The 27,424-nt window shown below is 37.4% G+C and overlaps 1 protein-coding gene across 6 annotated transcripts in view; it reads right to left on the reverse strand.

Annotated features, from left to right (window-relative positions):
- LOC122746500 (probable small intestine urate exporter) overlaps positions 1-27,168 on the reverse strand; it is a 71,188-nt gene extending 44,020 nt beyond the window's left edge. For all 6 annotated transcript variants that reach the window (XM_043992144.1, XM_043992143.1, XM_043992145.1 and 3 more), the window contains exons 1-3: positions 27,080-27,168; positions 23,533-23,695; positions 11,071-11,246 (exon numbers count right to left, since the gene is read on the reverse strand). In XM_043992144.1, coding sequence (XP_043848079.1) covers positions 11,071-11,246; positions 23,533-23,626 — 270 coding nt within the window. In that variant the 5' untranslated portion in view covers positions 23,627-23,695; positions 27,080-27,168. The remainder of the gene's footprint in view (positions 1-11,070; positions 11,247-23,532; positions 23,696-27,079) is intronic.
- Positions 27,169-27,424: the final 256 nt, after the last annotated feature.

The following is a 27,424-nucleotide window of genomic DNA, read 5'->3' on the forward strand; positions in this document are numbered from 1 at the left end:
CTCAGATGAGGACAATACCCTCAAATTGCCTACATGTGAAGCCTCACGAGGGAAGGTGAATTGGTCTCAAGAACAAAAAGCCTTCCTGGAAGAGCTCAAAAAGGATTTTAAAAATCAATTGAGAGAGGTAGAAGAAAAAATTGGGAGAGAAGTGAAAGCAAAACAAGAAAACTATGAAAAAAGAATCAGCAGCTTGGAAAAGGCAGCACAAAGATTGACTGCCCAAATGGAAAAAAAAGTGCATAATTTCACTGAAGAAAACAATGCCTTAAAAAATTCATTTGGCCAAATGGAAAAAAAGGTGCATAATCTCATTGAAGAAAACAAAGCCTTAAAAATTAAAATTGGACAGTTGGAAGATAAGGAATCCATGAGACACCAGGAATCAGTCAAACAGAATCAAAAGAATGAAAAAATAGAAGAAAATGTGAAATACCTCACTGGAAAGACAACTGATCTGGAAAACAGATCCAGGAGAGACAATCTGAGAATCATTGGACTGCCTGAAAGCCATGACCAGAAAAAGGATCTAGACACCATATTCCAGGAAATTATTAAGGAGAACTGCCCTGATATCATAGAATCAGAGGATAAAATCATCATTGAAAGAATCCACCGATCACCTCCTGAAAGAGACCCCAAAAGGAAAACTCCAAGGAATATTGTAGCCAAATTCCAGAATTATCAGGTGAAGGAGAAAATACTCCAAGCAGCTAGAAAGAAGCAATTTAAATATCATGGAGCCACAGTCAGGATTGCCCAGGACCTGGCAGCTTCAACATTAAAAGACCGCAAGGCTTGGAATATGATATTCCAGAAGGCAAAGGAGCTTGGATTGCAGCTGAGAATCTATTACCCAGCAAAAATGTGCATTTTCTTTCAGGGGAAAAGATGGACATTTAATGACATTGGGGACTTTCAATCTTTCCCGGTGAAAAGACCAGAACTGAATAGAAAATTCGATCTCAACATACAAGACTCAAGAGAAGTTTAAAAAGGTAAACAGAGGGGGAAAAAAAAGGTTACCCTATTAGGTTAAACTGTTAATATCCTTACATGGAAAGATAATACTCATAACTCTTAAGAACTGTAAACGTATTTGGGCAGAGAGAAGGAGTGTACACAGAGGGTATAAATATAAATTGTCTTTGATGTGATGATACAAAGAAAATTAAGGGGTTAAAAAGGGAATCTATGGGGAAGAGAGGAAAGTGGGGGTGGAATGGGATGAATTATATCATATGAAGAGGTGAAAAAAACCTATTACATAGAGGGAAAGAAAGGAGGGGTGAACATTGTTTCAACCCTGCTCTCATTAGATTTGATTCAAAGAGGGAATAACATATACGTTCATTGGGATAAAGAAACTTAGCTCATTCTTTAGGGAAGTAAAAGGGGAAAGGAAAGGGGGGGACTGATAGAAGGGGGGACAAAAGCAAGGGGGAAAAGGGTAAAGAAAAGAGAGGGGGTGATAAAAAGGGAGGGCAGATTAGGGGAGGCAGGGGTAAGAAGTAAAACATCAGTGAGGAGGAATGGGGTGAAAGAAGGGGGAAAAAGTACAAAGGGGGTAAATAGAATGGAGGGGAATAGACAGTTAGTAATAATAACTGTGAACGTGAATGGGATGAACTCTGCTATAAAACGGAAGCGAATTGCAGAGTGGATTAAAAACCAGAATCCTACAATATGCTGTTTACAAGAAACACATTTGAAGCAGAGAGATACACACAGAGTAAAGGTAAAAGGCTGGAGCAGAATATATTATGCTTCAGCTAAAGTAAAAAAAGCAGGGGTAGCAATCCTTATCTCAGACAAAGTGCAGGCAAAAATAGATCTCATTAAAAGAGATAAGGAAGGAAACTACATCTTACTAAAAGGTACTATAGATAATGAAGTAATATCAATATTAAATATGTATGCACCAAGTGGTATAGCATCCAAATTCTTAGAGGAGAAGTTAAATGAGTTACAAGAGGAATTATACAGTAATACTATACTAGTGGGAGATCTGAATCTCCCCCTCTCAGAATTAGATAAATCTAGCTGAAAAATAAATAAGAAAGAAGTGAAAGAGGTGACTAGATTACTAGAAAGGTTAGACATGATAGATGTCTGGAGAAAATTGAATGGGGATAGAAAGGAATATACCTTTTTCTCAGCAGTACATGGCACATTTTCAAAAATTGACCATGTATTAGGGCACAAAAACATCAGTCAAATGTACAAAGGCAGAAATAGTGAATGCATCCTTCTCAGATCATGATGCAATAAAAATTACATGTAAGAAAGAGCCAGGGAAAAGTAGAATGAAAATCAATTGGAAACTAAATAATTTCATTCTGAAGAATGAATTGGCCAAACAACAAATCACAGAAACAATCAATAACTATATCCAAGAGAATGACAAAAATGAGACAACATACCAAAATCTATGGGATGCAGCCAAAGAAGTGTTTAGGGGAAGATTTATAGCTCTAAATGCTTACATGAATAAAAAAGAGAAAGAGGAGATTAATGAATTGGGCATGCAACTTAAAAGGCTAGAAAAAAGAACAAATTAGAAATCCCCAATTAGCTACTAAAGTAGAGATCCTGAAAATTAAAGGAGAAATTAATAAGATTGAAAGCAAAAAAAAATTATAGAATTGATCAATAAAACTAAGAGCTGGTTTTATGAAAAAACCAATAAAATAGATAAAATATTGGTTAATTTTATTAAAAAAAAGAAAGAAGAAGACCAAATTACCAGTATAAAAAATGAAAAGGGTGATGTTACCACCAATGAAGTGGAAATTAAATCAATAATTAGGAATTATTTTGCCCAACTGTATGCCAATAAATTTGACAACCTAAATGAAATGGATGAATATTTACAAAAATACAAACTGCCCAGGTTAACTGAAGAGGAAATAAAATCTTTAAATAAACCTATCTTAGAAAAAGAAATTGAACAAGCCATTAATGAACTCCCTAAGAAAAAATCCCCAGGGCCAGATGGGTTTACAGGTGAATTTTACCAAACATTTAAAGAACAATTAATTCCAATATTATACAAATTATTTGGAAAAATAGGTGAAGAAAGAGTTCTACAAAATTCGTTTTATGACACAAATATGGTGGCATTACCAAAACCAGGAAAGCAAAAACAGAGAAAGAAAATTATAGACCAATTTCCCTAATGAATATTGATGCTAAAATCTTAAATAAGATATTAGCAAGGAGATTACAGCAAGTGATCACCAGGATAATACACTATGACCAGGTGGGATTTATACCAGGAATGCAGGGCTTGTTCAACATTAGGAAAACTATCAATATAATCAACTACATCAATAAGAAAACTAATCAAAACCATATGATTTTCTCAACAGATGCAGAGAAAGCTTTTGACTAAATACAGCACCCATTCCTAATGAAAACACTAGAGACTTTAGGAATAGATGGAGCTTTCCTTAAAATAATAAACAGTATCTCCCTAAAACCATCAGCAAGCATTATATGCAATGGAGATAAATTAGAGGCCTTCCCAATAAGATCAGGGGTGAAACAGTGATGTCCATTATCACCCCTATTATTTAATATTGTACTAGAAATGTTAGCTTTAGCAATCAGAGAAGAAAAAGGAATTATAGGTATTAGAATAGGCAAGGAGGAAACAAAACTATCACTCTTTGCAGATGATATGATGGTATACTTAAAGAATCCTAGAGAATCAACTCAAAAATTACTTGAAACAATTAACAACTTTAGCAAAGTAGCAGGATATAAAATAAATCCACATAAATCATCAGCGTTTCTATACATGACCAATGAAGTCCAGCAGCAAGAGATAGAAAGAGAAATTCCTTTTAAAGTAATGGTAGATAGGGGCAGCTCGAAAGTGCAGTGGATAAAGCACCGGCGCTGGATTCAGGAGGACCCAAGTTCAAATCCGGTCTCAGACACTTGACACTAGCTGTGTGACCCTGGGCAAGTCACTGAACCCTCATTGCCCTACAAAACAAAACAAAACAAAACAAAACAAAACAAAACAAAACAAAACAAAGTAATGGTAGATAATATAAAATACTTGGGAGTCTACTTGCCAAGACAAACCCAGGAACTCTATGAACACAACTACCAAACACTCTTCACACAAATCATATCAGATCTGAATAATTGGAAAGATATCAATTGCTCATGGATAGGCAGAGCTAATATAGTAAAAATGACAATACTACCTAAATTAATTTACTTATTCAGTGCCATACCAATCAGACTACCTAAAAATTATTTTATAGAGCTAGAAAAAATAATAACAAAATTCATCTGGAAAAACAAAAAATCAAGAACATCCAGGGAAATAATGAAAAAAAATTCACAGGAAGGTAGGTTAGCACTACCAAACCTGGAGCTTTACTATAATGCAGCAGTCATCAAAACTATCTGGTACTGGCTAAGAAATAGAGTGGAGGATCAGTGGAATAGGCTAGGCACAGGAAACACAATAGTAATGTAGTGTTTGATAAACCCAAAGATTCCAGCTTCTGGGATAGGAACTCAGTATTTGACAAAAACTGCTGGGAAAACTGGAAGATAGTATGGCAGAAATTAGGCATAGACCAACATCTTACACCTTATACTAAAATAAAGTCAAAATGGATACATGATTTAGACATAAGAGGTGATACCATAGGTAAATTAGGAGAGAAAGGAATAGTGTACCTATCAGATCTTTGGAAAGGAGAACAGTTTTTGACCAAACATGAGATAGAGTATATTATAAAATGCAAAGTGGATGATTTTGATTATATTAAATTAAAAAATTTTTGTACAAACAGAAGCAATGCATCCAAAATTGGAAGGGAGGCAGAAAGCTGGGAAACAATTTTTGAGGCCAGTGCTTCTGATAAAGGCCTCATTTCTAAAATATATAGGGAACTAAATCAAATTTGTAAGAATCCAAGTCATTCCCCAATCGAGAAATGGTCAAAGGATATGAACAGGCAGTTTTCTGATGAAGAAACCAAAGCTATCTATGCCCATATGAAAAAATGCTCTAAATCTCTAATGATTAGAGAGATGCAAATTAAAACAACTCTGAGGTACCACCTGACACCTATCAGATTGGCTAAAATGACAAAAAAGGAAAATAATAAATGTTGGAGAAGCTGTGGAAAAAATGGAACACTAATCCATTGTTGGTGGAGCTGTGAACTGATCCAACCATTCTGGAGAGCAATTTCGAAATATGCCCAAAGGGCAATAAAGCTGTCCATACCCTTTGATCCAGCAATACCACTTTTGGGTCTTTTTCCCAAAGAAATTATGGAAAGGGGAAAGGGACCCACATGTACAAAAATATTTATAGCTGCTCTTTATGTGGTGGCAAGGAATTGGAAGTTGAGGGGATGCCCATCAATTGGGGAATGGCTGGACAAGTTATGGTATATGAATATAATACTATTGTTCTGTAAGAAACGATGAGCAGGAGGAGTTCAGAGAAACCTGGAGGGTCTTGTGTGGGCTGATGATGAGTGAGATCAGCAGAACCAGAAGAACATTGTACACAGTATCATCAACATTGAGTGTTGATCTACTGTGATGGACTATATTCTTCTCACCAATGCAATGGTACAGAAGAGTTCCAGGAAACTCATAATAGAAGAGGATCTCCAAACCCAGGAAAAAAAAGAACTGTGGAGTATAAATGCTGAATGAACCATACTATTTCTTTTGGTTTTGGTGCTGTTGTTTTTCTATTTTGAGGTTTTTTGTCATAGCTCTGGTTTTTCTCTTATAACATGACTAATGCAGAAATATGTTTAATGTTATTATGTATATATATAACCTATATCAGATTACCTGCTGTCTAGGGGAGGGGGGAGGGAGGGGAAGGGGGGAGAAACAAAAGTTGAGAACTATCTTTACATGTAACAGTAAAAAAAATACTTTATTAAAAAAAAAGAAAAAAGAAAAGGCTCAAAGATCTTAAACCCATCAGAGCCGCCTCAAGGAGGGACTAACACACACACCCAACTGGGTGGAGTAATCTATTTAATCTGGGCAGTAAATGAGCCTAACACTCACCAGAATTGCCTCAAAGACCTCAATCTCATTAGAATTGGCTCAAGGAGGGAATAATGTACACACTCAATTGGGTGGAGTAATCTCTCTAACCCTGCAGGAAAATAGGAGGGGAAGGGGATAAAGAGACTGGGGCAAAAGAAGGAAGGGCAGAGTGGGGGAGTACAAACAGAAGCAAATCCCTTTTGAAGAGTGATAGGATGAAAGAAGATGGATAATAGAATAAATATCATGGGGAAGGGAATAGGATAGAAGGGAAACAGTTAACAATAGTAATCATGAAAAAGAGAAAAGCGGGAAACATTGTACAAAAAATATTTATAGCAACTCTTGGTGGAGGCTAAGAATTGAGAATCAAGGGAATGTCCATCAATTGAGGAATGATAGAAAAAGCTGTGTTATATGATTGCAGTGGAATGGTCTTGTGCTACAGGAAATGACAAACAGGATGATCCCCGAAAAACCTTGGAAGACTAATGAACATCGATGTATAGTGAAGTGAGCAGAGCTGAGTGGACATTGTGCGTAGTGACAGCAGTATTGTTCAGTGAGCAATTGTGAATGACTTACCTACTCTCAGCTGTGCAATGATCCAAGACAATTCCAAGGAACTAATGAGGATGCTTACTATGTACCCCTATAGAAAGAACTGATAAAAAGAACACTTGTGGATTGTACATATATAACCTGATTGTGATCTTGTGGAGGGAGGAGGAAAGGGAGGGAGGGAGGGAGAAAAATTTGGAACTCTAAATCTTATAAAAATGAATGTTGAAAACTATCCTTACATGTAAATAGAAAATGAAATAAATGTTTGTTGCAAAAAAAAAAAATAAAATCTCCTTTTGGATACCAACCCAATAGTGGTATTACTAGGTCAAAGAATATATATGGTTTTATAGCCCTGTGGCCATGGTTAGAAATTGCTAGACAGACTATTTGAGTCAGTTTATAACTTTATGAAGAGTGTATTAATGTCTCATTTTCCCCATATCCTCTACTACATTTGTCACTTTCCTTTGCTGTCCTATTATCCAATCCAATAGGTATAAGGTAGTACCTGGAATTGCTTTGACCTGAATCTCTTCAATCAATTTTGTGACATTACTTAAATCACTTACCTGGTCTGGTCTTTAGCTTTTTCATTTACAAAAGTAAGGGATTAAACTAGATCATTCCTTTTCTTGCTTCGTGTTCCATTTGGTAATCTACCTTTGCCTAGGAACCTATTCTCAAAATCATGTTGTTAATGCATACTATAAAATGCATCCAATTGCAAAGGAAGCCAATTATGATGGAATACAATCATCAAAATATATTTTTTTAAAAACTAAATTCAAGTACTTCAGGCTAAGAAGTCCTAGTCTAGGTGAACTTTAAGGTCCCTTCCAGCTCTGAACCTATATTGGGTTCTGTGATACAATGCTTTACATCCCTTTCCATGACCTCCTCGTCCAACTGCAGCTCGACATTTCCATCTATTTTCTGGGTGACTTCAACAGCTCAAGATCAATCTTTCTAAAATGGAACTCACTATTTAAAATCTCCTGGCTCCTCTTTATCTTCTAATTTCTATCAACAGCGTGATCATTTCCCTAGTTACAAATAATTAAACATTCCCATAACTTTGTAGTGATTTGTGACTCTTTAATCTCCCTTCAGATATAATTCCCACTGGGTACATTGTTCTTTTGATTCTCTTCCTGAATTATTGCATATCTCCACCACCTTCTTTCCATTGGTACTGCCAGAATTGTAATTTAGACTCTGATTTCTTCCCAGGGACTTGCAATAACCTCTTTAAAAAAATAAACATTTTTATTAAAAGTTGTGTGTTCCAAATCCTATCCCTCCCTCCCTGCCTCCCTTCCTCCCTTCTCCCCTGCCTGAGGTGGTGAGAAATCAAATATAGTGTAAGGGCTAAAATGATAGCTATGCTGTCTAAAATATCTAATGAGTGGTCGCCAATAAACTATAAGCTTTAGCAAGAGTTAGACTTTTAAGGATTTATTAAGGAGAATAAGAGTTTGGTAAAGATCTATCTATTCATCTATCTATTAAAGGGAGAGCACATTTGTAGCTCTCTTCTCCACCAGAGTCCTCAGGAAAGAGAGCGAGAGAGTCCGCCTCTCTCCCTCTCCTTCCCACAAGCAAAAGTCACTTCCTGACACCAAAGAAAAGACACATGGTCCTGCCCTCAGAGGCCCTCTCCTCATGTTGGAGCTTTCCTACAGTATGTCTCCAGCAGGTAGCATCATTCCAATCATTACAATAGGTCGTAGAATTGTGTAAAGCATTTCCACATTAGTCATTTTGTATAAGACAACTCAAAGGAAAAAAGAGAAAGAAAGTGAAAAGTAGCATGCTTCAGTCTACATTCAATCTATATTGGTTCTTTCTATAGAGGTGGATACTATGCTTCATCATTAGTCCTTTAGGATTTTCTTGGATCATTTTATTTCTCATAATAGCTAAATTATTCACAGTTATTCATCAAACAATATTGCTGTTACTATGTACAATGTTCTCTTGGTTCTGTTTATTTCACTACATATCATTCATGTATGTCTTTCCAGGATTTTTCTGAAATCATCCTGCATGTCATTTCTTATAGTACAATAACATTCCATTACAACATATACCACAACTTGTTTAGCCACTCCCCAATTGATGTGCATCCCTTTGGTTTCCAGTTCTTAGCCACCACAAAAAGAGCTGCTATCCATATTATTATGCAAATAAGTCCTTTCTTCTTTTTTGTATGTTTTTGGGATATAAACCTAGAAGTGGTATTGCTGGATCAAAGGGTATTCATAGTTTTGTAGCCCTTTGGGAATAATTCCAAATTGCTCTCCAAAGTGGTTAGATCAGTTCACAACTCCACCAACAACATTAGTGTCTCAGTTTTCCCACATCCCCTTCAATATCCAACATTTTCTTTTTTGGTCATATTAGCCATTCTGATAGGTATGAAGTGGTATCTCAGAGTTATTTTAATTTGCATTTCTTAGATCACTAGTGATTTAGAGTATTTTTTCATATGACTATAGATAGCTTTGATTTCTTTGTCTGGAAACTTTCTGTTCATATCCTTTGACCACAGTAGCCTCTTAACTCTTCTAGTTTTTCTTATTTCCCCTTCCATTTCATCCAACATTCTCCATCTAGGTTATTCTTCATAAGATATAGCCGTAATTATGTAATTTTCACCACTCAATGATATATAATGGCTCCCTATTCTCTTCTGAATATTATTACTATTCCTTAGCCTGGCTTTCAGGACCCTCCAGAATCTTGTTCCAAGCTACATCTCCTGCCTTATATAATTGGTAGCATTTATAAACTTAGCTTAGGTTTTGCAAAGCCCTTTACAAATATTATCTCATTTGATTCTCCTAATAGCTCCAAGGTTTTATTATTATCTCGATTTATAGATGAGGAAACTGAGGCAGAAAGAGATTGGGTGATTTACACAAGGTCACACAGATATTTTCTGAGGCCAGATTTTTTTTTCCGCAGGGCAATGAGGGTTAAGTGACTTACCCAGGGACACACAGCTAGTAAGTGTCAAGTGTCTGAGGTCAGATTTGAACTCAGGTCCTCCTGAAATCAGGGCTTGTACTTTATCCACTACACCACCTAACTGTCCCTCCCACCCTGGCCAGATTTTAATTCAGGTCTTTCTGACTCTGTGTCCATTGCGTGCTATCCACTACATTATGTAGCTGCATCTACTACTCCCTTGTGTACTCTCTATTCCTGCCAAATTGAAGCACCTGACATCGCCTAAAATATTATGTGCTATCACGTACCCAGCAAAACTAAGCATCATCTTTCAGAGGCAAACATGGAACTTCAAGGAGAAAGAAGACTTTCAGGCATTTGTTATGAAAAGATCTGAACTGAATAGAAAATTTGACTTTCAAATACAAGACCCTGGAGAAGCATAAAAAGATAAAAAGGAAAAAGACTTCATAAGGGATATTAAAAGATCAAACTGTTAACATTCCTATATGGGAAGATAATACAGAGGACACAGGTCTGAACTGAATACGAAGGGATGTTATGTTTTGTTCTTTGTGGGGTGTCTTATGTATGGGGCCGGATTTGGGCTTGGGGCCTCCTGGGTCCAGGGCTGGTGCATTGTCCACTGTGCCACCTAACTAACCCATAATGACATCCTTAAAATAGGGTGGAGGTGTAGGAGAAATAGACTGGGGGAGGGGGAAGGGGAGAGATGGTCTGGGGAGAGGTTGTTCACATGAAGGAAACAAGAAAAAAAGCTTATGGAGGGGAGGGGAAGAGGGGGAAGGAATTGGGGAGTGAGTGAACCTTAATATCATCAGAATTGACTCAAAGAAGGACTAACATACATACTCAAGTGGGTATAGTAATATATTTTGCCCTGAGGGAGGGGAGGGAGATGGGGGGGGAAGAGGGGAAGGAGGGAAGGGCAGATTCTGGGAGAGAGTAGTAAAAAGCAAAATACTAAAAAAAATGAATAAAATAAAAATAAATAAAATAAAAAATAAATAAAAAAAAATTATGTGCTTCATGATTTTGTCCCTTTGCTTACAATGTTCCCTACACCAGAACTGACTCCTCCTAATATCAGTCCTTAGACATTCATGGTTCAACTTAAAAGGCACATCATCTATGAAGCTTGTCCCTTATCCAACCAGTGGTGATTTTTCCCCTTATCAGAGGATACAGTAATTTGAATTCTCACATATTCACATTCTGACTTGTATTTTATTTATTGAAATATGTTTAATCTCCCAGACTCAGATAACTGTAGATCTGAAAGAGATCTCAGTGTCCATTTTGTCCAACACATGCATATACACATATATTTTATCAATTAGATCAAAAGTTCTTGAATAGGAAGGACATTGTTTAATTAATTATTAGTGTACTGTCTATACCAATGTACGTATCTTATGTAGTAGGTTTAACAAATGTCTCTTATTTGAGTGAAAAATGTTCGATCTGCCATTGACTTACCCCTGTATCTGTAGTGGCACCAGGATATCCCTCTGTGGAAACATTGGATTGATTTGACTGGCCTGGGTGTTTCACCATGGCAATGATGGCAATGCTCAGACTGAAATTTTGTGCAGACACCACTAAATTACAGAGATGTATCATGATGGCCATGGCATATCTTACTGAACAGAACCCTTCAAGAGGGAAACAGAAAATAATAATGTAGTAGTTATATGAACAGACTATTTTTCTTTTAAACAAATAACAAATCACAAAGTCTTTCATTTGGATTATTCCCTTTTTTATTTAGATTCACATAGTCTTTGGTTGTCATTTGGACAGAGGAGTATTAAAGAGAAGAGAAAAGGAGTTGGGTGGTAGGTGACATATTGGCTTTGAAACATAGAATGTCAGAAGAAGGGGAGAATCATTTATATAAATAATGAAATCAGGATAAAACAAAGTAAATTTGAACATGTTGAGTTTGAGGTGCTATTGAGACATTCCAATGGGTGGAACTGTCCTATAGTTTCAGGTGTCCTATAGAGAGTTGAAGATGCATGTCCCTTTTTTTGTTCGTTTTGTTTTGTGGGACAATGAGTATTAAGTGACTTGCCCGGGATCACACAACTAGCAAGTGTCAAGTGTCTGAATCCAGATTTGAACTCAGGTCTTCCTGAATGCAAGGCTTTTGCTTTTACCCTGTTATGTTTTAAATCTATTTGGTATGACTAAAATCTAAAGTGTGGTCCCCTTAAATTAGAAGCTTTTAGGACAAGTCTTTGGGCATTAAGCATGTATTAAAGCATATTAGGGGTTAGTAAAGAGAACACATGGAGTTCACAAAGTTTAAGAAAAAGCATATCTCCCCTGGCCTGCTTCTTCTGTCACCCCAAGCTTGTCCCAGCAACCAAAGAGAGAGCTCCTCCATCTTCTGGAGTGAGCAGAAGCTCCTTTCAGGACCTCAGGAGGGGTGGTCCCCACACACAGCTCCAAGTTAATTGTCTGTTAGCATTGATTGACATGACTTACAGGCGGTTCTATGAATAGATGTAACTTCTGGACCCTAGTCACATGCTTTCTCCTCAGGGTGGTGCTGTGCTTGTTCTCACAATGTCTTTCTCAGCAGGGGGTGGCAACCTGATTTTCACAACCCACTGTGGTATCTAGCTGCCCCAAGATGCATGCCTGTTGCCCAGGATAAAGGTTAATGATAAAAATATACAATTGGGAATCATTTACTTATGGTTAAGTCCAAAGAAGGAAATGAAATTGGCAAAAGGACAAAGTATAAAAAGATAAGAGAGGATGATGGAAAGAAAATTGATATCAAGGGGTTAGTAAAAGTGGAGAATTCAACAAAAGATATGTATGTGGAGAAATCTAGTAGCCAGGATCAGGAAGCAGCATAGTTGACATTTGATAGAGCTAGAACTGATATTGTTATCTGAGTAGATACTACAAATTGCCTTGACATAAGGAGGGAATTTGAGGAATAAGTCATAAGCTTGGCCCAGAGGCAAGATATAAGTAAGTAGTCATAGGAGACTGATTATATGGCCATTTGATAGCATTCTCTTTCTGCTTGAACAGAGTTATTTTATTTTTTTACTAGCCTTAATAATAATTTCATCTTTCAAAATGTGGAGGAAACAATAAAGGGAAGTTCCATTCTGAAGTTTCTTTCACCACAAAAGTGGAACTGGTTGCTGCAGCAGTAATGGTAAGAACCTCAGAGTGGGGTAGGGTGGGAAGTAACCATAAGTTTTGGATTTGTGAGGAGGAGAGAATGAGATGAAAGGTGGGCACAGTATAGTAGGCACTCTATATTTAGGAATAGAATTTTTTTTAAGGGAAGAGAAAGGATACACGGGAGTCCATGGACAAAGATTTTAAAGGGGAAGGTAGCCTACGAGGGATGCTAGAACAAAATTCTGAAGATCCAAAGTGTTTTCAAATGAAGAAACAAAAGGGAAATTATCTAGATTAGGGGTTCTTCACCTTTTTGATATAATCTATTCCTTTGGCACCCTGGTGACATGAATGGATTCCTTCTCATGATGTTTTTAATTGCATGAAGTAAAATACATAGGATTACAAAGGAGGCTATTCATATTGAAAAAGAGTTATCAAGATATTTCAAAAAAACAAGTTAATGGACTCCAGATTAAGAACCCTTGATCTAGATCTTGATATGACTGGAATGGGAACTCTTCAGCTGATTTAGATTTTTAAAAGACTTGGACAGATAAATAGAGGAAAAGAGAAAACGTTTTTTTTTTTCATGGAAAACCATTCTACATTATCTAGGTTGTGAGAGAAAACAGATAAAAACAAAACTTCAGATTAAGGAATTGTCAAAAAAATATGTTTCAGTATGTTTTCAGATACCATCAGTTCTTTCTCTGTAGATGGACTGCAATTTTCATAAGTACTTCAGAGTTATATTGGATCATTGCCTTGATGAAAATATGCTGTTATTTTGTATACAGTACATTTCTCTCTGCTTCAGTAATGTGGGTCTTTCCAGGTTTTTCTGATAGCAATGGCCCTTCCAGATAATGCCATAAAACAATTTCTGGAGCAGCAGAACCCACAAAAGGACAGGGTAAAATAATTTTCCAGGCAAAGACATCTTAGAAGATCACCAAGAAAGGTCTTTCTTATTTGGATGAGAGTGTAGTTCGGTTCAGCACAGGGCATGCCAATTCAGACCCAGCCCCAGTAAAATAGGAGTAGGCCTTGGGAGCCACTGAATCAGCAGCAGTAGCAACTGTTCTGGAACTTAGCCTACAGAAGGTAAGTGGGGGAAGGGTCAAACAATAGACCAAAAGGAGATAATAAGGGTCATTTTGCTAGCACTGATGCAGGACTTTGATATTTTGTCCATACTCAGATCCAGGTCCCAGTCTTGGGTGGTGGGCCCAGGCCAGGGAGGAGCACTAGCACTCTGGACCTTGTAGCTATAGTGAAACAGGAGGCTCCTCATTGTTCCAGGGCAGAAAAACAGGCTTCTGGTTGCTTGCAAACCAGAGCACATTTGAGAAGAATAATAAACATACCTTTTTTTAGGTTTTTTGCTTTTTTTTTTGGTTTTGCAGGCAATGGGGGTTAAGTGACTTGCCCAGGGTCACACAGCTAGTAAGTGTCAAGTGTCTGAGGCCAGATTTGAACTCAGGTCCTCCTGAATCCAGGGCTGGTGCTTTAACCACTGTGCCATCTAGCTGCCCCAACATACCTCTTTTTAAATCAAACTACCTTGGAAGAACTGAAAACTTACAAATCCCTAGAAGTATCTCTGAAAATAGCTGTACAACCCTGAATCTTGGAACAGTGCACCCTTCACCCTGGAAGCAGTTCCCTAATTTTTCAAAGAGTTAAAAGTGCAGAAAGAGGCTGGGAAAATGAGCAAAAGGAAAATAGTCTGAACAAGAAAGAACAAAATACACTCAGAAGAAGATAACAAAATAAAAGTTCCTATATCCAAATCTTCCAAGAAAAATATGAATTGGTCTCAGGTCATAGAAGTGCTAAAAAGCACTTTGAAAATAAAATAAGAGAGGTCAAGGAAAAATGGAAAGAGAAAGGAGAATGATGCAAGAAAATCATGAGAAAGAAAAGCCAACAGCTTGGTAAAGGAGACACAAAAAATACTGAGGAAAATAATACCTTAAAAACAGACTAGGTCAGGGGCAGCTAGGTGGTGCCAATGGATAAACCACCAGCCCTGGATTCAGGAGGACCTGAGTTCAAATCTGGCCTCAGACACTTGACACTGACTAGCTGTGTGACCCTGGGCAAGTCACTTAACCCCAATTGCCTCACCAAAAAATAAAATAAATAAAAACAGACTAGGCCAAATGGTAAAAGAGGTATAAAAAGCCAGTGAAGAAAAGAATGCCTTGAAAAGCCAAATTGGCCAAATGGAAAAGGAGGTACAAAAGCTCTCTGAAGAAAATAACTCCTAAAAAATTAGGATTGAGCAAATGGAAACTAATGAGTCTATGAGAAATCAAGAAACAATAAAGCAAAACCAAAAGAAGGAAAAAATAGAAGGCAATGTGAAATATCTCATTGGAAAAATTGACCTGGAAAATATATCCAGGAGAGATAATTTGAAAATCATTGGACTACCAAAAAGACATGATAAAAAAAATAGCTTAGATATTGTACAGTTGCTATCTAGTTATATTGTCTAAGAATCTAATGAGTGGTTGCCAATAAATTAAAAGCATTAGCAAGAGTTTAGACTTTTAATTATTTATTAAAGAGCATTAAGATCTAATGATCAGAGAGAAAGGTAACAATCTAACTATTTCTAAGAGATCCCATCATCCGACCTGCCATGGCGAGGTCAGGAACAAACAGGACCCAACGCTTCCTTCTTCCTCCCAGAAACCTCTTGTCTCAACCAGAAACATCAAACATCACTTCCTGATGCCAAGGAACTGACTTCCCAAGCCACATGGCTTGCCTTCAGATGCCTTCTCCTCATGGCGGAGCTTTCCTACAGTAACACTCCAGCAGGTGGCATCACTCCAATTGTCACAATATCAACTTCCAAGAAATTGTCAGGGAAAATTGCCCTGATATTCTAGTACCAGAGGGTAAAACAGAAATTGAAAGAATCCTCTAATCACCTCCTGAAAGAGATCCAAAATAAAAATCTCCCCAGAATATTATAGCCAAATTCCATAGATCTGTGGTCAAGGAGAAAATATTGCAAACAGCCAGAAACAAGCAATTCAAGTGTGGTGCAGCCACAATCAGGATAGATTTAGCAGCTTCTACATTAAAAGACTGAAGAGCTTGGAATATGATATTCCAGAGGGCAAAGGAAATGGGAATACAACCAAGAATCATCTACCCCCCCCAAAAAAAAAAACCCTAAGTATAATCCTTCAGGGAAAAAATGGGGACTAAATGAAAAAGAAAACTTTCAGCCATTCTTAATGAAAAGACCTGAGCAGAATAGAAGGTCTGACTTTTAAGTAAAAGACTCAAGAGAAGCCTAAAAAGTTAAACAGGAGAAAGAAATAATAAGGGATATTAAAACATTAAACTGTTTACATTCCTATATGAGAAGATGATACTTGTAGTTCAGAAGAACTTTCACATTATTAAGGCAGCTGGATGGAGTTGACTTAGACAGAGGGCACAATTGTTAGTTGAATATGAAGGAATTATATCTTTAAAAAATAAAATTGGGGCATTTAGGTGGCGCGATGGGGGGCAGGTAGGTGGTGCAGTGGATAGAGCATCGGCCCTGGGTTCAGGAGGACCTGAGTTCAAATCCAGCCTCAGACACTTAACACGTACTAGCTGTGTGACCCTGGGCAAGTTACTTAACCCCAATTGCCTCATCCAAAAAATAAAATAAAATTAAGGGGTGAAAGAGGAATACATTGGGAGAAAAGGAAAGGGAGAGGTGGAATGGGGCAAAGTATCTCACATAAAAGAAGCAATAAAAAGCTTACACAGTAGAGGAGAACATGGTGGAGGTGTGGGGGACTGAGTGAACTTTGTTCTCATCAGAATTGTCTCAAAGACACATTAACATACAAACCTAATTGGATATAGAAATCTATCTTACCCTGTAGGAAAGTTGGAGAGAAAGGGGATAAGGGTGTGTGTGATAGAATCAAGAGCAAATTTCAGGTGGAGATAGAAGCAAAACACTTTTGAGGAGGGACAGGGTGAAAGGATAGAGAATAGAGTAAATTGCATGGGGAAGGAATAGGATGGAGGGAAATATCATTAGCAATAGTAACTGTGAAAAAAACTTAAAGCAAGATTGTTTGATAAAGGACTCATTTCTCAAACATATAGAGAACTGAGTCAAATGTATTGAATTAAGAGCCATTCCCCAATTGATAAATGATCAAAAGATATGAACAGTTTTCAAATGAAATAATCAAAGCTATCTATAGCCATATGTAAAATTGTCCTAATTCACTTTTGAGTAGAATGATGCAAATCAAAATAATTCTGGGGTACTACCTTAAGGACATATATGTACAAAAATATTCATGGCATCTCTTTTCTGGTGGCAAAGAATTCAAAATTGAGGGGATGCCCTTCAACTGGGGAATGGCTGAACATATTGTGTTAAGGGGGCAGCTAGGTAGCACAGTGAATAGAGCACCGGCCCTGGATTCAGGAGGACCTGATTTCAAATCCAGCCTCAGACACTTAGCAATTACTAGCTGGGGCGACTAGGTGGCACAGTGGATAAAGCACCAGCCCTGGATTCAGGAGTACCTGGGTTCAAATCCGGCCTCAGACACTTGACACTTACTAGCTGTGTGACCCTGGGCAAGTCACTTAATGCCCATTGCCTCAAAAAAAATTGTGGTATGTGCTTATGATGGAATGCTATTGTGTTATAAGAAATTATGAGCAGGATACTCTCAGAAAAACCTGGAAAAATTTATATGAGCTGATGCAAAGTGAAATGTACTATGTAGAAAGTAACAGCAACATTGTAATAGGATTAGCTGTGAATGACTTGGCTATTCTCAGCAATACAATACAGTGATTCAAGACAACTCTGAAGGACTTATGATAAAAAATGCTATCCAGAAAAATGCTATCCATCCCCAGAGAATGAAATGATGGTGTCTGAATACAGATTGAAGCATAATTTTATTTATTTTTCTTGAGTTTTTTTCTGTTTTTTTTTTTACAACCAGAATAATATGGAAATGTTTTGCATTACATATGTATAACATACTGAATTGCTTGCCTTCTTAATTGGGAAGGGAGTGGGGAGGGAAGAAGGAAGAAAATTTGGAACAAAAAGTTTTTAAAAGAGATGTTAAAAACTGTTTTTACATGTAATTATGGAAAATAAAATTCTAAATAAACAAAATTTTAAAAAATAGAGATGAACCCCACAAAGACTATAACAATTTCATAAGATGTACTTTCTAGTGTTATATGTTTTAATCAATCATTCAATCAGCAAGTATTTATTAAGTGTCCACTATGCTCTAGGCATTGTGCTAGGGACATAAGTTCAAAGAATGCAATAATCTCTACTTACAAAAAACTTCTATTCTGATGAGGAAAATAAAAAGTACATATATACATGTACACTGCAAAATGTAAAGTGAATAAATAAGTAAAATTAAATAAAGCTAAGGTAGATTTGGAAGGAGCATATTGATCTTGTGGGGGTCAGGAAAGGCTTCATAAAGAAGATGGTGCTTGAGGTGCATGTTAAAGGAACTGAGGAACTCTATGAGGTGGTAAGAAGGATGCAGAGCATTCCAGGAATATAGGATAGCCACTGCAAAAGCACAGGGGTGGGAGGAGTGTCTTGTGTGAAGAACACAGAGAAGTCAAATTTAGTTAGATCTTGGATCACAGAATAAGGGTAGAGAAGCAAACATTCAAATAGGATCAAGAGATAGGTTGGGAATAGATTATGAAGGGTTTTCAATGCTAAATAGAGAAGTTTATATTTTATCCTAGAGCCAAGGAAAAGCAACCATTATGGTGGGGGGCACAAGACAGTGTATTTATGGAACATTACTTTGACAGTAATGTGTAGGATAGACTGGAGTAGTGAGAGAGTTGAAGCATGGAGAACAGTTAGGAGGATCTTGTCTAATCTAAGTGAGTGGTGGTGAAGGCCTAAACCAAGTTGTTAGCTCTGTGAGGAGAAAAAAATGAGTGTAAGAAATATGAAGGTGGAAAAGATAAAATTTAGCAGCTGATTGGATATGTGGAGTGAGAAGTTTAAGGATCATTCTGAGGTTACAAATCTAGCAGATTTGCAGGATTGGTGGTTCCTTCAACAGAAAGAGGAAATGTTGGAATAAGGGAGAGCTTTGGGTAAAAGATAATGAATTCAGGTTTAGGCATGTTATTGTTTAAAATGTCCAAGGAGCATTCACTTTGAAATGTTCAGTAGGCAGTTGAGATGTGGGACTGAAGTTCAGGGGAGAAACAGGGGCTGGATTTAATAAATTATTACTTTGTACCTGGAACTGGACTTGGTATTTTTGGTGTATACAGAAGAAACTATCCAAGTCTAGTCAGATCAACTCAACATTTATTAAGCACCTACTATATGCCAATTACTTTGCCAAGTTCTGGGGATACTAAGAAAGATAGAGGATCAGTTTATGCTTTCAAGGAGCTCATAATCTAATGAGTGGGGAGGGCATGCAAACAACTATGTGCAAATAGGACTAAGACAGGATGAACTGGAAGTAATCTCAGAGGGAAGACACTAAGATTAAGGAGAACCAGGAAAGCCTTCTTACTGAAGGTGAGACTAGGTGAGAATCAAAGCAAGCCAAGGAAAGCAGGAAGAAGAGATAAGAAAGGAAAGGATTCCAGATGTAGAGGAAAGTCAAACAAAATGCTCAGAGATGGGAGATGGATCACTCTATTTCAGGAATAGCAAAGAACCCTGTGAGTTACTTGATCACAGAGTTTGTAGAGGAGAAGGCAAGAGTAAGTTTTAAGAAGAAAAGAAAGGTGTGAGGTGATGGGGCCAACACAAGGGTACTATCAGTGTTAGAGGAGAGAAGGACACATATGCAAGTGATGTTAGAAAGGTAAAATTCACAGCCTTGGCAACTGATTAGATATGTGGGGGTGGTGAGAGAGTAGAGAGTCAAGGAAACATCTAAGCTATGGGCTTAGGAGACTGGAAGGATGGTAGCAGCCTGGTCATTAATAGGTAAGTTAGAAAGAGGGAAGAGCTTGAGGGAAAAGATGAGTTTAGTTTGGGTCATGTTGAAGATATCCAGATCAAGGTGTCTAATAGGCAATTGGAGATGAAAACTGGAAGTTAGAACTGGATAGACCTGAAAATTATCTGCATAGTAATTGCCTCCTTGGGAGTTGATGAGATCAATGAAATAGTATAGAGAAGAGAAGAGGACATGGGACAAAGCCTTGGGGGCCACCTATGATTAGTGGTTATGACCTGGATGAAGATGCAGTAAACAATACTGAGAAGTTGTCAAACAGGTAGGAAGAGAACTGGGAAAGACAAGTGTCACATAAACCTAGAGAGAAGAAAATATAAAAGAGGTTATTGATAGTGTCAAAGCCTGAAGAGAAGTCAAAAAAGGATGAAGATTGTGAAAAGGCCATTCGATTTGAAAAATAAAAACACTGGTAACTCTAGAGAGAGAAGTTTTAGTTGAATGATGAGGTTTGAAGACAGACTGCAGATAGTTGAGAGTAAGAGGAAAGGACTTTAACCATAAAAGGAAGGAGAGAGAAAATAACAGCAGTGATTGATGAATTATTTTGGGGTTTTTTTTTTGATGATTTGAGATACAAGATGAGTATACAGAAGGAAAGAGATTTGTACTCATTAGGTAAACACCTAGCAGATTAGGAGGTATTGAAGAAAAGTGAGAGAATGGGGATGATAGAAAGGGCAATATCCCAGAGAAGATGAGATGGAAAGAAAATGCTTTTCTAGGGGCTTGCCTTAACAACGAGAAGGACAACCTTTTCAAGCGAGGCAGGGATAAAGAAGGAAATAGAGGGGGAAGGCATCTGAATGATGTGAGAGGAGGAGGGGAAAAAAGGGAATTCTTAGCAAATGGCCCAATTTTTATCACTTAAATATGAGGCAAGCTTCTTAGCTGAGGGTGTGGTCAAGGGGAGCCATAAGACAGCTCAGGAGGGATGAAAAGGTTTAGATAATCATCTGTGGTTAGAGGGCTAACAAAATTGTTCATTCTTTTTTCAAACAGTGCCCAAACACCTACTATTAGAGGGATGCTCAATGTCATTAAATTGTTACTACATACTCTCACCAGAGCTGGAGAAGTTGGAGAAATGAGCCCTGTTTGTTATACTAATAAAGAGGGTATGGCTAAGAGGTCCCTGGTCAAGGTTTCCAGTGTTAAAAGAGTAAGCCTTTATTCTTTCATTAAAAGGATCTAGTGAGAGAAGGTGCAAGCACACCCATCGACAGCACATTTTATACTTTGTTCCTAAATAATTATCTCTCTTCACAAAGTTCTGAGTTTATAGGGATAACATTAAATCTTGGGGATAGGAACTTCTCACAAATAAACTTTTCGTCCAGACCTGTGATTTCCTTTTCAGCTTGTTGAATTGACTGTGCCCTTCCTTACAAACTATTTCAGTGAAGAGTTCCATTTCAGAGTGTCCTTCCTTCTGTTTGTTTTTTTTTCTGGAATCTGTAGAATTAAGCCTAAGTAGACAAAAATGCCTCTGTGATGAGTTCACCTTCCTAATTACTTGGAGATGAATGAAAAACAATGATGAATTGGAGTTGTTAATTAACTTCATAATTAACCTTGTTATTAATTTACTTCATCAATAAGATCAATATATATCACTCTACTTGTCTGAGCATGTAATACATGTTCAAAACTAGATGGAACATTGGAGTGGATATAATAAAAAAGTTCTCCATTCATTGATCTGTCAAACCCCTGCTCATTTAAAGTGCTGAGTGGAGGTTGAGGAAGATAGGAAAAACAGCAAGATACCTTCTTGATACTTATTATCTATGTAAACCTGGGTAAATCACTTAAATTCTATTTGCCTTCATTTCTTCATCTGTAAAATGGGGATAATTATAACACCTTGAATTGTTGTGCAGGTTATTGTAAGAATCAAATAAGATAATACTTGTAAGGTGTTCAGCACAGTGTGCCTCTTACTGGGTACTATTTAAATGTTAGGTATATTTTTGTCTATTATTATTATATGATAATAACCAAGTTTGGGGTTTGGCGAGTGTGACTGTTGATAAGATTAGGGGACAAGGGATTTTAGAGTAGGTAGTGGTCTAAAAGTAAATTGATTCACCAAGATGTTGCCATAAGGAAGTTAGAAACAGTATGGTCAATGTAAGAGCAACATCCAAGGAAAGAACTGGGGCTGGAGCTTTTAGGGGTAATGGTGAGAAAAAGAAAACAGAATTACAGATAATAAGGCATCAGGAAAGATAGGATGACCAACAATGGTGATCAGATATAGATTTTTGGAATTCCTGAATGTAGAAATAGAATACTTATGGATAATCTAAGGAGTCCCCAAAGTACTTTCTTTGTACCTCTCTTCAGACATTTATAATAGGCCATAAGTTATATTTTTATGTGTAAGTGAATGAAGAAATGAATGGATGAGTGAAAAAGGCATTTATCAGGCACTTACTGTGCCAGATTCTGTTCTGAGGCTACCAGTACAGGCAAACAAGACAGAAGTTGCTTTGAAGGAACTTATATTCCAACACAGGAAGACAAGCCATATAAATAGCCAAAAGGAGTCTTTTGGAGTGTGAAATCAAGAGAGAATGGTGATTGGTGTAAAGGGCGGGTTGATCAACATGTTCTTGTCAGAAACGATAGTGTCAAATTGATTACTGTTTTCAGAAGTATAATGGGAATGCCAATGAGAAGGGGGTGGGAGTATGTGAACTATCCCAAGGCATGAAGATGGCCATGAACCTGAGAATAGGCCAGACAAGGAGTTTGCCAAACACAGGAGGGAGACCTTCAATTCAGGATTAAGAAGATGTTGGAAAGGATAGAAATGCCTGGAAAGTGGTGTGCGGGGTCATGTTTTATCTATTACTAGACCTATTTCTCTATTACTATCAATCTATACCTATTTATCTATTTATCATGTTTTCTTTTATATATTACTGTAATTCATTATCTAGCTTAGCTTTTCTTCCTGCTTCTGTTTGCCCTTCAGTCACTTTGCCAGGAAGATCTGAGACCATGGCTAAGATAATTGAGACCTGAGAAATAACCTCTAGTTTTCTCTCTGATACCCATTTAATCCACTAACTTTCTAGTTCAGGAAACCATAATCAAATTCTTACTGCCACTATTACTCTGAAGTCTGCATGCAAATCTATCACCCATGAATTTATTTAACTATCCCTTTTAGATGTGACAGCTAAGTGGTATAGTGAATAGAATGTTGGACTTAGAAGACCTGAGTTCCAATCTTTTCTCAAATAACTCTGTGACAACTGGGGAAGTCACTTAATCCCTTCAGCCCCTCATCTCTAAGATGGGAATAATAAACTTGCAGGACTGTGAGGATCAAAAGAAATAATATCTATGACATTATATAAAAACTAGCTATTACAATGATCATTTTCAAACCAAAATAACCCTTCCTGACCATTACTCCTCTTAATGTGTTGTCTTTGTCCAATACTATGTAAGTTCCTTGAAGGTAAGGACTGTTTTTGATATTGTATCTGTATCCCTAGCACTTAGCTCAATGCTTGGTACATAGTAAGCACTTAATAAATAGGATTTCATTCATTTATTCAATTGTAAGAATGAGGAATGTTTCTTACTCATATCTGTATCCTCCATAATCCCTAGCACAGATCTTTTCATCCAGTACGTAATCAATTTTTTGGACTGAATAAAATTGAATTCAAGAGCTCTTCAGGCAGTCATGCTTAAGGGGGGAGGATGGTAGGTTTTGGCATTGTTATGACCTTACTTTTCACTTTTGGGTGCTGCTCCTTGCTTCCTTCCCCTTCCTGTGGGTTGGTGCTCTCCCTCATCAAAGTGTTGGCAGTTTCCAAAGGATCCATAAGGCTGGTCTTTTCCCAAGGTTTGGCTTCCAGCTATTGAAAGAACAATGTCCACAGCCACCTGCAATTCTGAAATATAACTCTCATGAATCAGTCGGGTGTCTGGATAATTGTATCTAAATCATCATCACTGTTCACAATCTCTAAGAATGCTGGGCTTTAAAAAATCATATTTTCTACCCTGAAGATGCATTTTCATAGCCATGTAAATTATTGACAACTCTGTGAGGTTTGCTATCCTTGGTACATTTAAATATGTATAAATATCATTCCAGAGGCTTTTTGTTTTATCTTGGACACATTTCTTTTAACTATCATAAGTTGCCATTTCTAGATGTGCAAACGGTCAATTAATCAATAATCATTAATTAAGTGCCTACTGTGTGTGGGTTTACTGGGCTTATGAAGAAAGGCCAGTCTCCCAAAAAACAAATAAACCAACCAAACCCAAATAGTCACTGCTTTCAGGGAACTCACAAAATAACAGGAGAGATGACAGTCTACATGCAAAGTATATATAGGATCAATTGGAGATAACAGAGGAAAAGCACTAGAATTAAGAGGGGTTAGGAAAGGCTTCCTATGGAAGGTGAGACTTTACTTGGGACTTGAAGAGTCAGGAAAGCCTTTAAGCTGAGATAAGGAGGGAGAGTTCTACGTATATGGAGAACAGCCAGGGCAAATACCTGAAGCTGGAAGATAGAGTGCTGTGCTCAAGGAATAGCAAGGGGGCCATACCACTGCTGATATTTTTCTTATTGCCCTGTTATCTAGGAAATGTTTCCCCCTGTTAGGATAATTAACCAAAAAGGAAGCTAGCAATTATGCTTTTAACATAAGATAAACAAGTTATTGGCACAGCTGTACATAAACATTAGTTGTCACTAGCACAAATGTTATATCATGCCAGATTTGGGGTGTGAATTAAAAGAAATACAACAAGTAGCTGCCTTCCTCACTAACATTCAACTGTTGTCAATTTAAATCTCAATGTATTCATTTAAATTTAAATGTATTTAGAAGGGCAGTACAGTAGAGTGGGAAAGTGCATTGGATCTGGAGGGAGAAGACCTTGGCTTGGTTCTCTATCAGCTATGTGACCTTAGAGGAGTCATCTCTGTTCTCTCTTCTCACCTTCCTTTTCATAAAATGAAAGGGCTGAACCAGATTATCCCCCAACATTTCCAGAGCTGAAACCCAGGGCACCAGACAATCAACAGACAAATAGAATTCACTGCTGTTGAACCTGAGGGACTGCCTGCAGCTCAAAGAGTTTGGTCAGTTTTGCATCTAACATACTTGCAGGTACATTCCCTTCAGCTTTTGATTTCTCTTTTTCATGGCCTGCTTTGATAAGGCTTTTAGGTCATCAAGTTTCTGTTGTTCAGTTGTGTCTGACTCTTCATGACCCCATTTGGGGTTTTCTTGGCAAAGATACTTGTGTAGTTTGCCATTACCTTCTCCAGCTCATTTTTGAGATGAGGAAACTGAGGCAGATAGGGTGAAGTGACTTGCTCAGAGTCACATAGCTAGTAGGTGTTTGAGGCCAGATTTGAACTCAGGAAGATGATTTTTCCTGACTTCAGGCCCAACACTCTATTTATTGTGCTACCTCCCTGCTCCAGGTAATGAAAAAGAGTCATTACCTGTTCGGATAGAATATCTCTGCTGTATTCCTCTTATTTTCTGTTATCAGGAGTATCTTCATTATGTAATGGCATGATGGCATTGGTTCTCAAGTCCCTTCAAGGCCACTGTTCCTCCTCCAATCTAAGTCATCTGTGTTCAAGTCCCCTTTCCAGCTAGTATGGTAGAATTTTAAAATAACTACCTGTGTTTTTGCTATTTTAAAAATAGTAAGATTTTTCCTATTAAACGCTTCATTGGTTTCCCTTGTGGAGGCTCTAAGAGGTGTCTAGATCACAAGGTTATGCTTTATACTAATGGTTCCAGCAGACAAGTATATCAATATTTAACTTTTGAACAGAGAATAGTGACTTTTAAAACCGAGTACAGTACGGTTTCTAAACAATGATAGGGATCAGAACTTGCCAAGGCTGCTACTGGAGGGATTCCTTAGTTAGATATTAGTAAATATTGCACCATCATTTCCAGTACAAAGTCATTCACTTTTCATCAGAGAAAAGAGACATAAAATAAGCTTTGAGCAGCTCTCCTGTCTCTCTTCTTTCTTATCCCATTGTGCAGGTGTGGGGTTTGGAGGAAGGGCTCCCTTTTCTCCTACCATAGATCCCAATTCCCTTTTTGTTATCCAGCTCCCCTCACCAGCCTCAGTTCATTTTAAGGGTTAGCAGTTCACCCTGGCCAGTGGAAGTCTGATCTAATCTCTGTTGAAGGTTGATTCTTCTAACTTTTAAAGGATCCAGGAACCTAAATTTAATTTAATTGGATGCAGCTGATGGTACAATGGATACAGCACTAGACCTAGTATTAGGAAGATCAGAGTTCAAATTTGGTTTCAAACACTTACCAGCTGTGTGATCCTGGCAAGTCACTTAACTCTGTTTGCCTCACTTAACTCCAAGTTTCCTCACTTAACCTCAGTAATTATTCTCAAGTCACTTAAGTTTTCTCAAATGTAAAATGAGCTAGAGAAGAACATGGGAAACCATTGCATTAACTTTGCTAAGAAACTCCCAAATACAGTCATAAAGAGTCAGACACAACTGAAAACGAACAGTAAAAAAATGAGGCTAATAGTAGCACCTATCTTGAAGGGTTATTATAAGGATCAAATGAGATATTTTAAGAAGCACTTAACACAGTACCTGGCATATATAAATGCTTACTCCCCTCTCTCACTTCCCCCTTCCTGTGTTGCTAATAGTTACACAATGAACAAATATCTGGGCTCAGATGAGATTATATTTATAAAACTCTTTAAGACCTTTAATGTAAATGCTAGAGTTCGTCTTATTATTATTTATTCAACTCAAAGCACATTCACTGTCCTCATTCTGCACTTTGACTCTCTGGTATCCCACATCTCCACCAAGCTTTTTCTCCCAGATCTTGGCTGACCATCAAAAAGACACTTCCTCAGTGGCTTAGTTAGCTGTCTAAAAAGATTAAAGTAATTCATCCCAGGAGACTTTGGCATTTTGGAAGTAGAACTTATTAGTCAAAAGTAATTTTGAAGCTTTAGGACATGTTCTGCAGATGTTTCTAAGCCAGAGATCTGTGTAGTTTATAAACCACTGAGCTCCATGACAACAATTGTTCACTCCTCCTATTTTATCCCTTTATCTATTGTTCGAGGGGGTAAAATATAAGGAATCAGGGTCACAGCTACATAGCATTCCCCTCTCACCTTTAAATAAAGGCCTTTCCCAGAGAGGTTCAATAAATTAGGTATTGCTTAGAGAAAGAGGATAGGGGAAAGTCTCATTAGTCCAAAATGGGCATTTTAATAAGAAAATATTAAGGACAAACCTGAGGAAGAACTGAATGCTCCTTCTTTCCTCACTGAGATGTTCTCACCATCCTACAGGATGTAGAAGGCAAATAGCTTTCATCATATGACATCTTCAGTTTCATTAGAGATACTTTGGCTTTACTTTTTCAGATTAAAGTTTACTTTCTTTTTCAGTTTAATTTTTAACTGACCTTTTATTTTCTCAAGAAACAGCTTGATGGTTAACTGGACAGAGAAGATTATTGGGGTTAGGATGAGTGCTGTCAAAGAACTGACTCTTTTTTACAGAGATAAATAGCCAAAGAATTTGTCAGGTGTTTTAATTGCTTACAGTATGTCAGACACTATACCTAATAGTGGGG

Source organism: Dromiciops gliroides, chromosome 3 (assembly GCF_019393635.1).
Source record: "Dromiciops gliroides isolate mDroGli1 chromosome 3, mDroGli1.pri, whole genome shotgun sequence".
In the NCBI taxonomy this organism is placed as follows: Eukaryota; Metazoa; Chordata; class Mammalia; order Microbiotheria; family Microbiotheriidae; genus Dromiciops; species Dromiciops gliroides.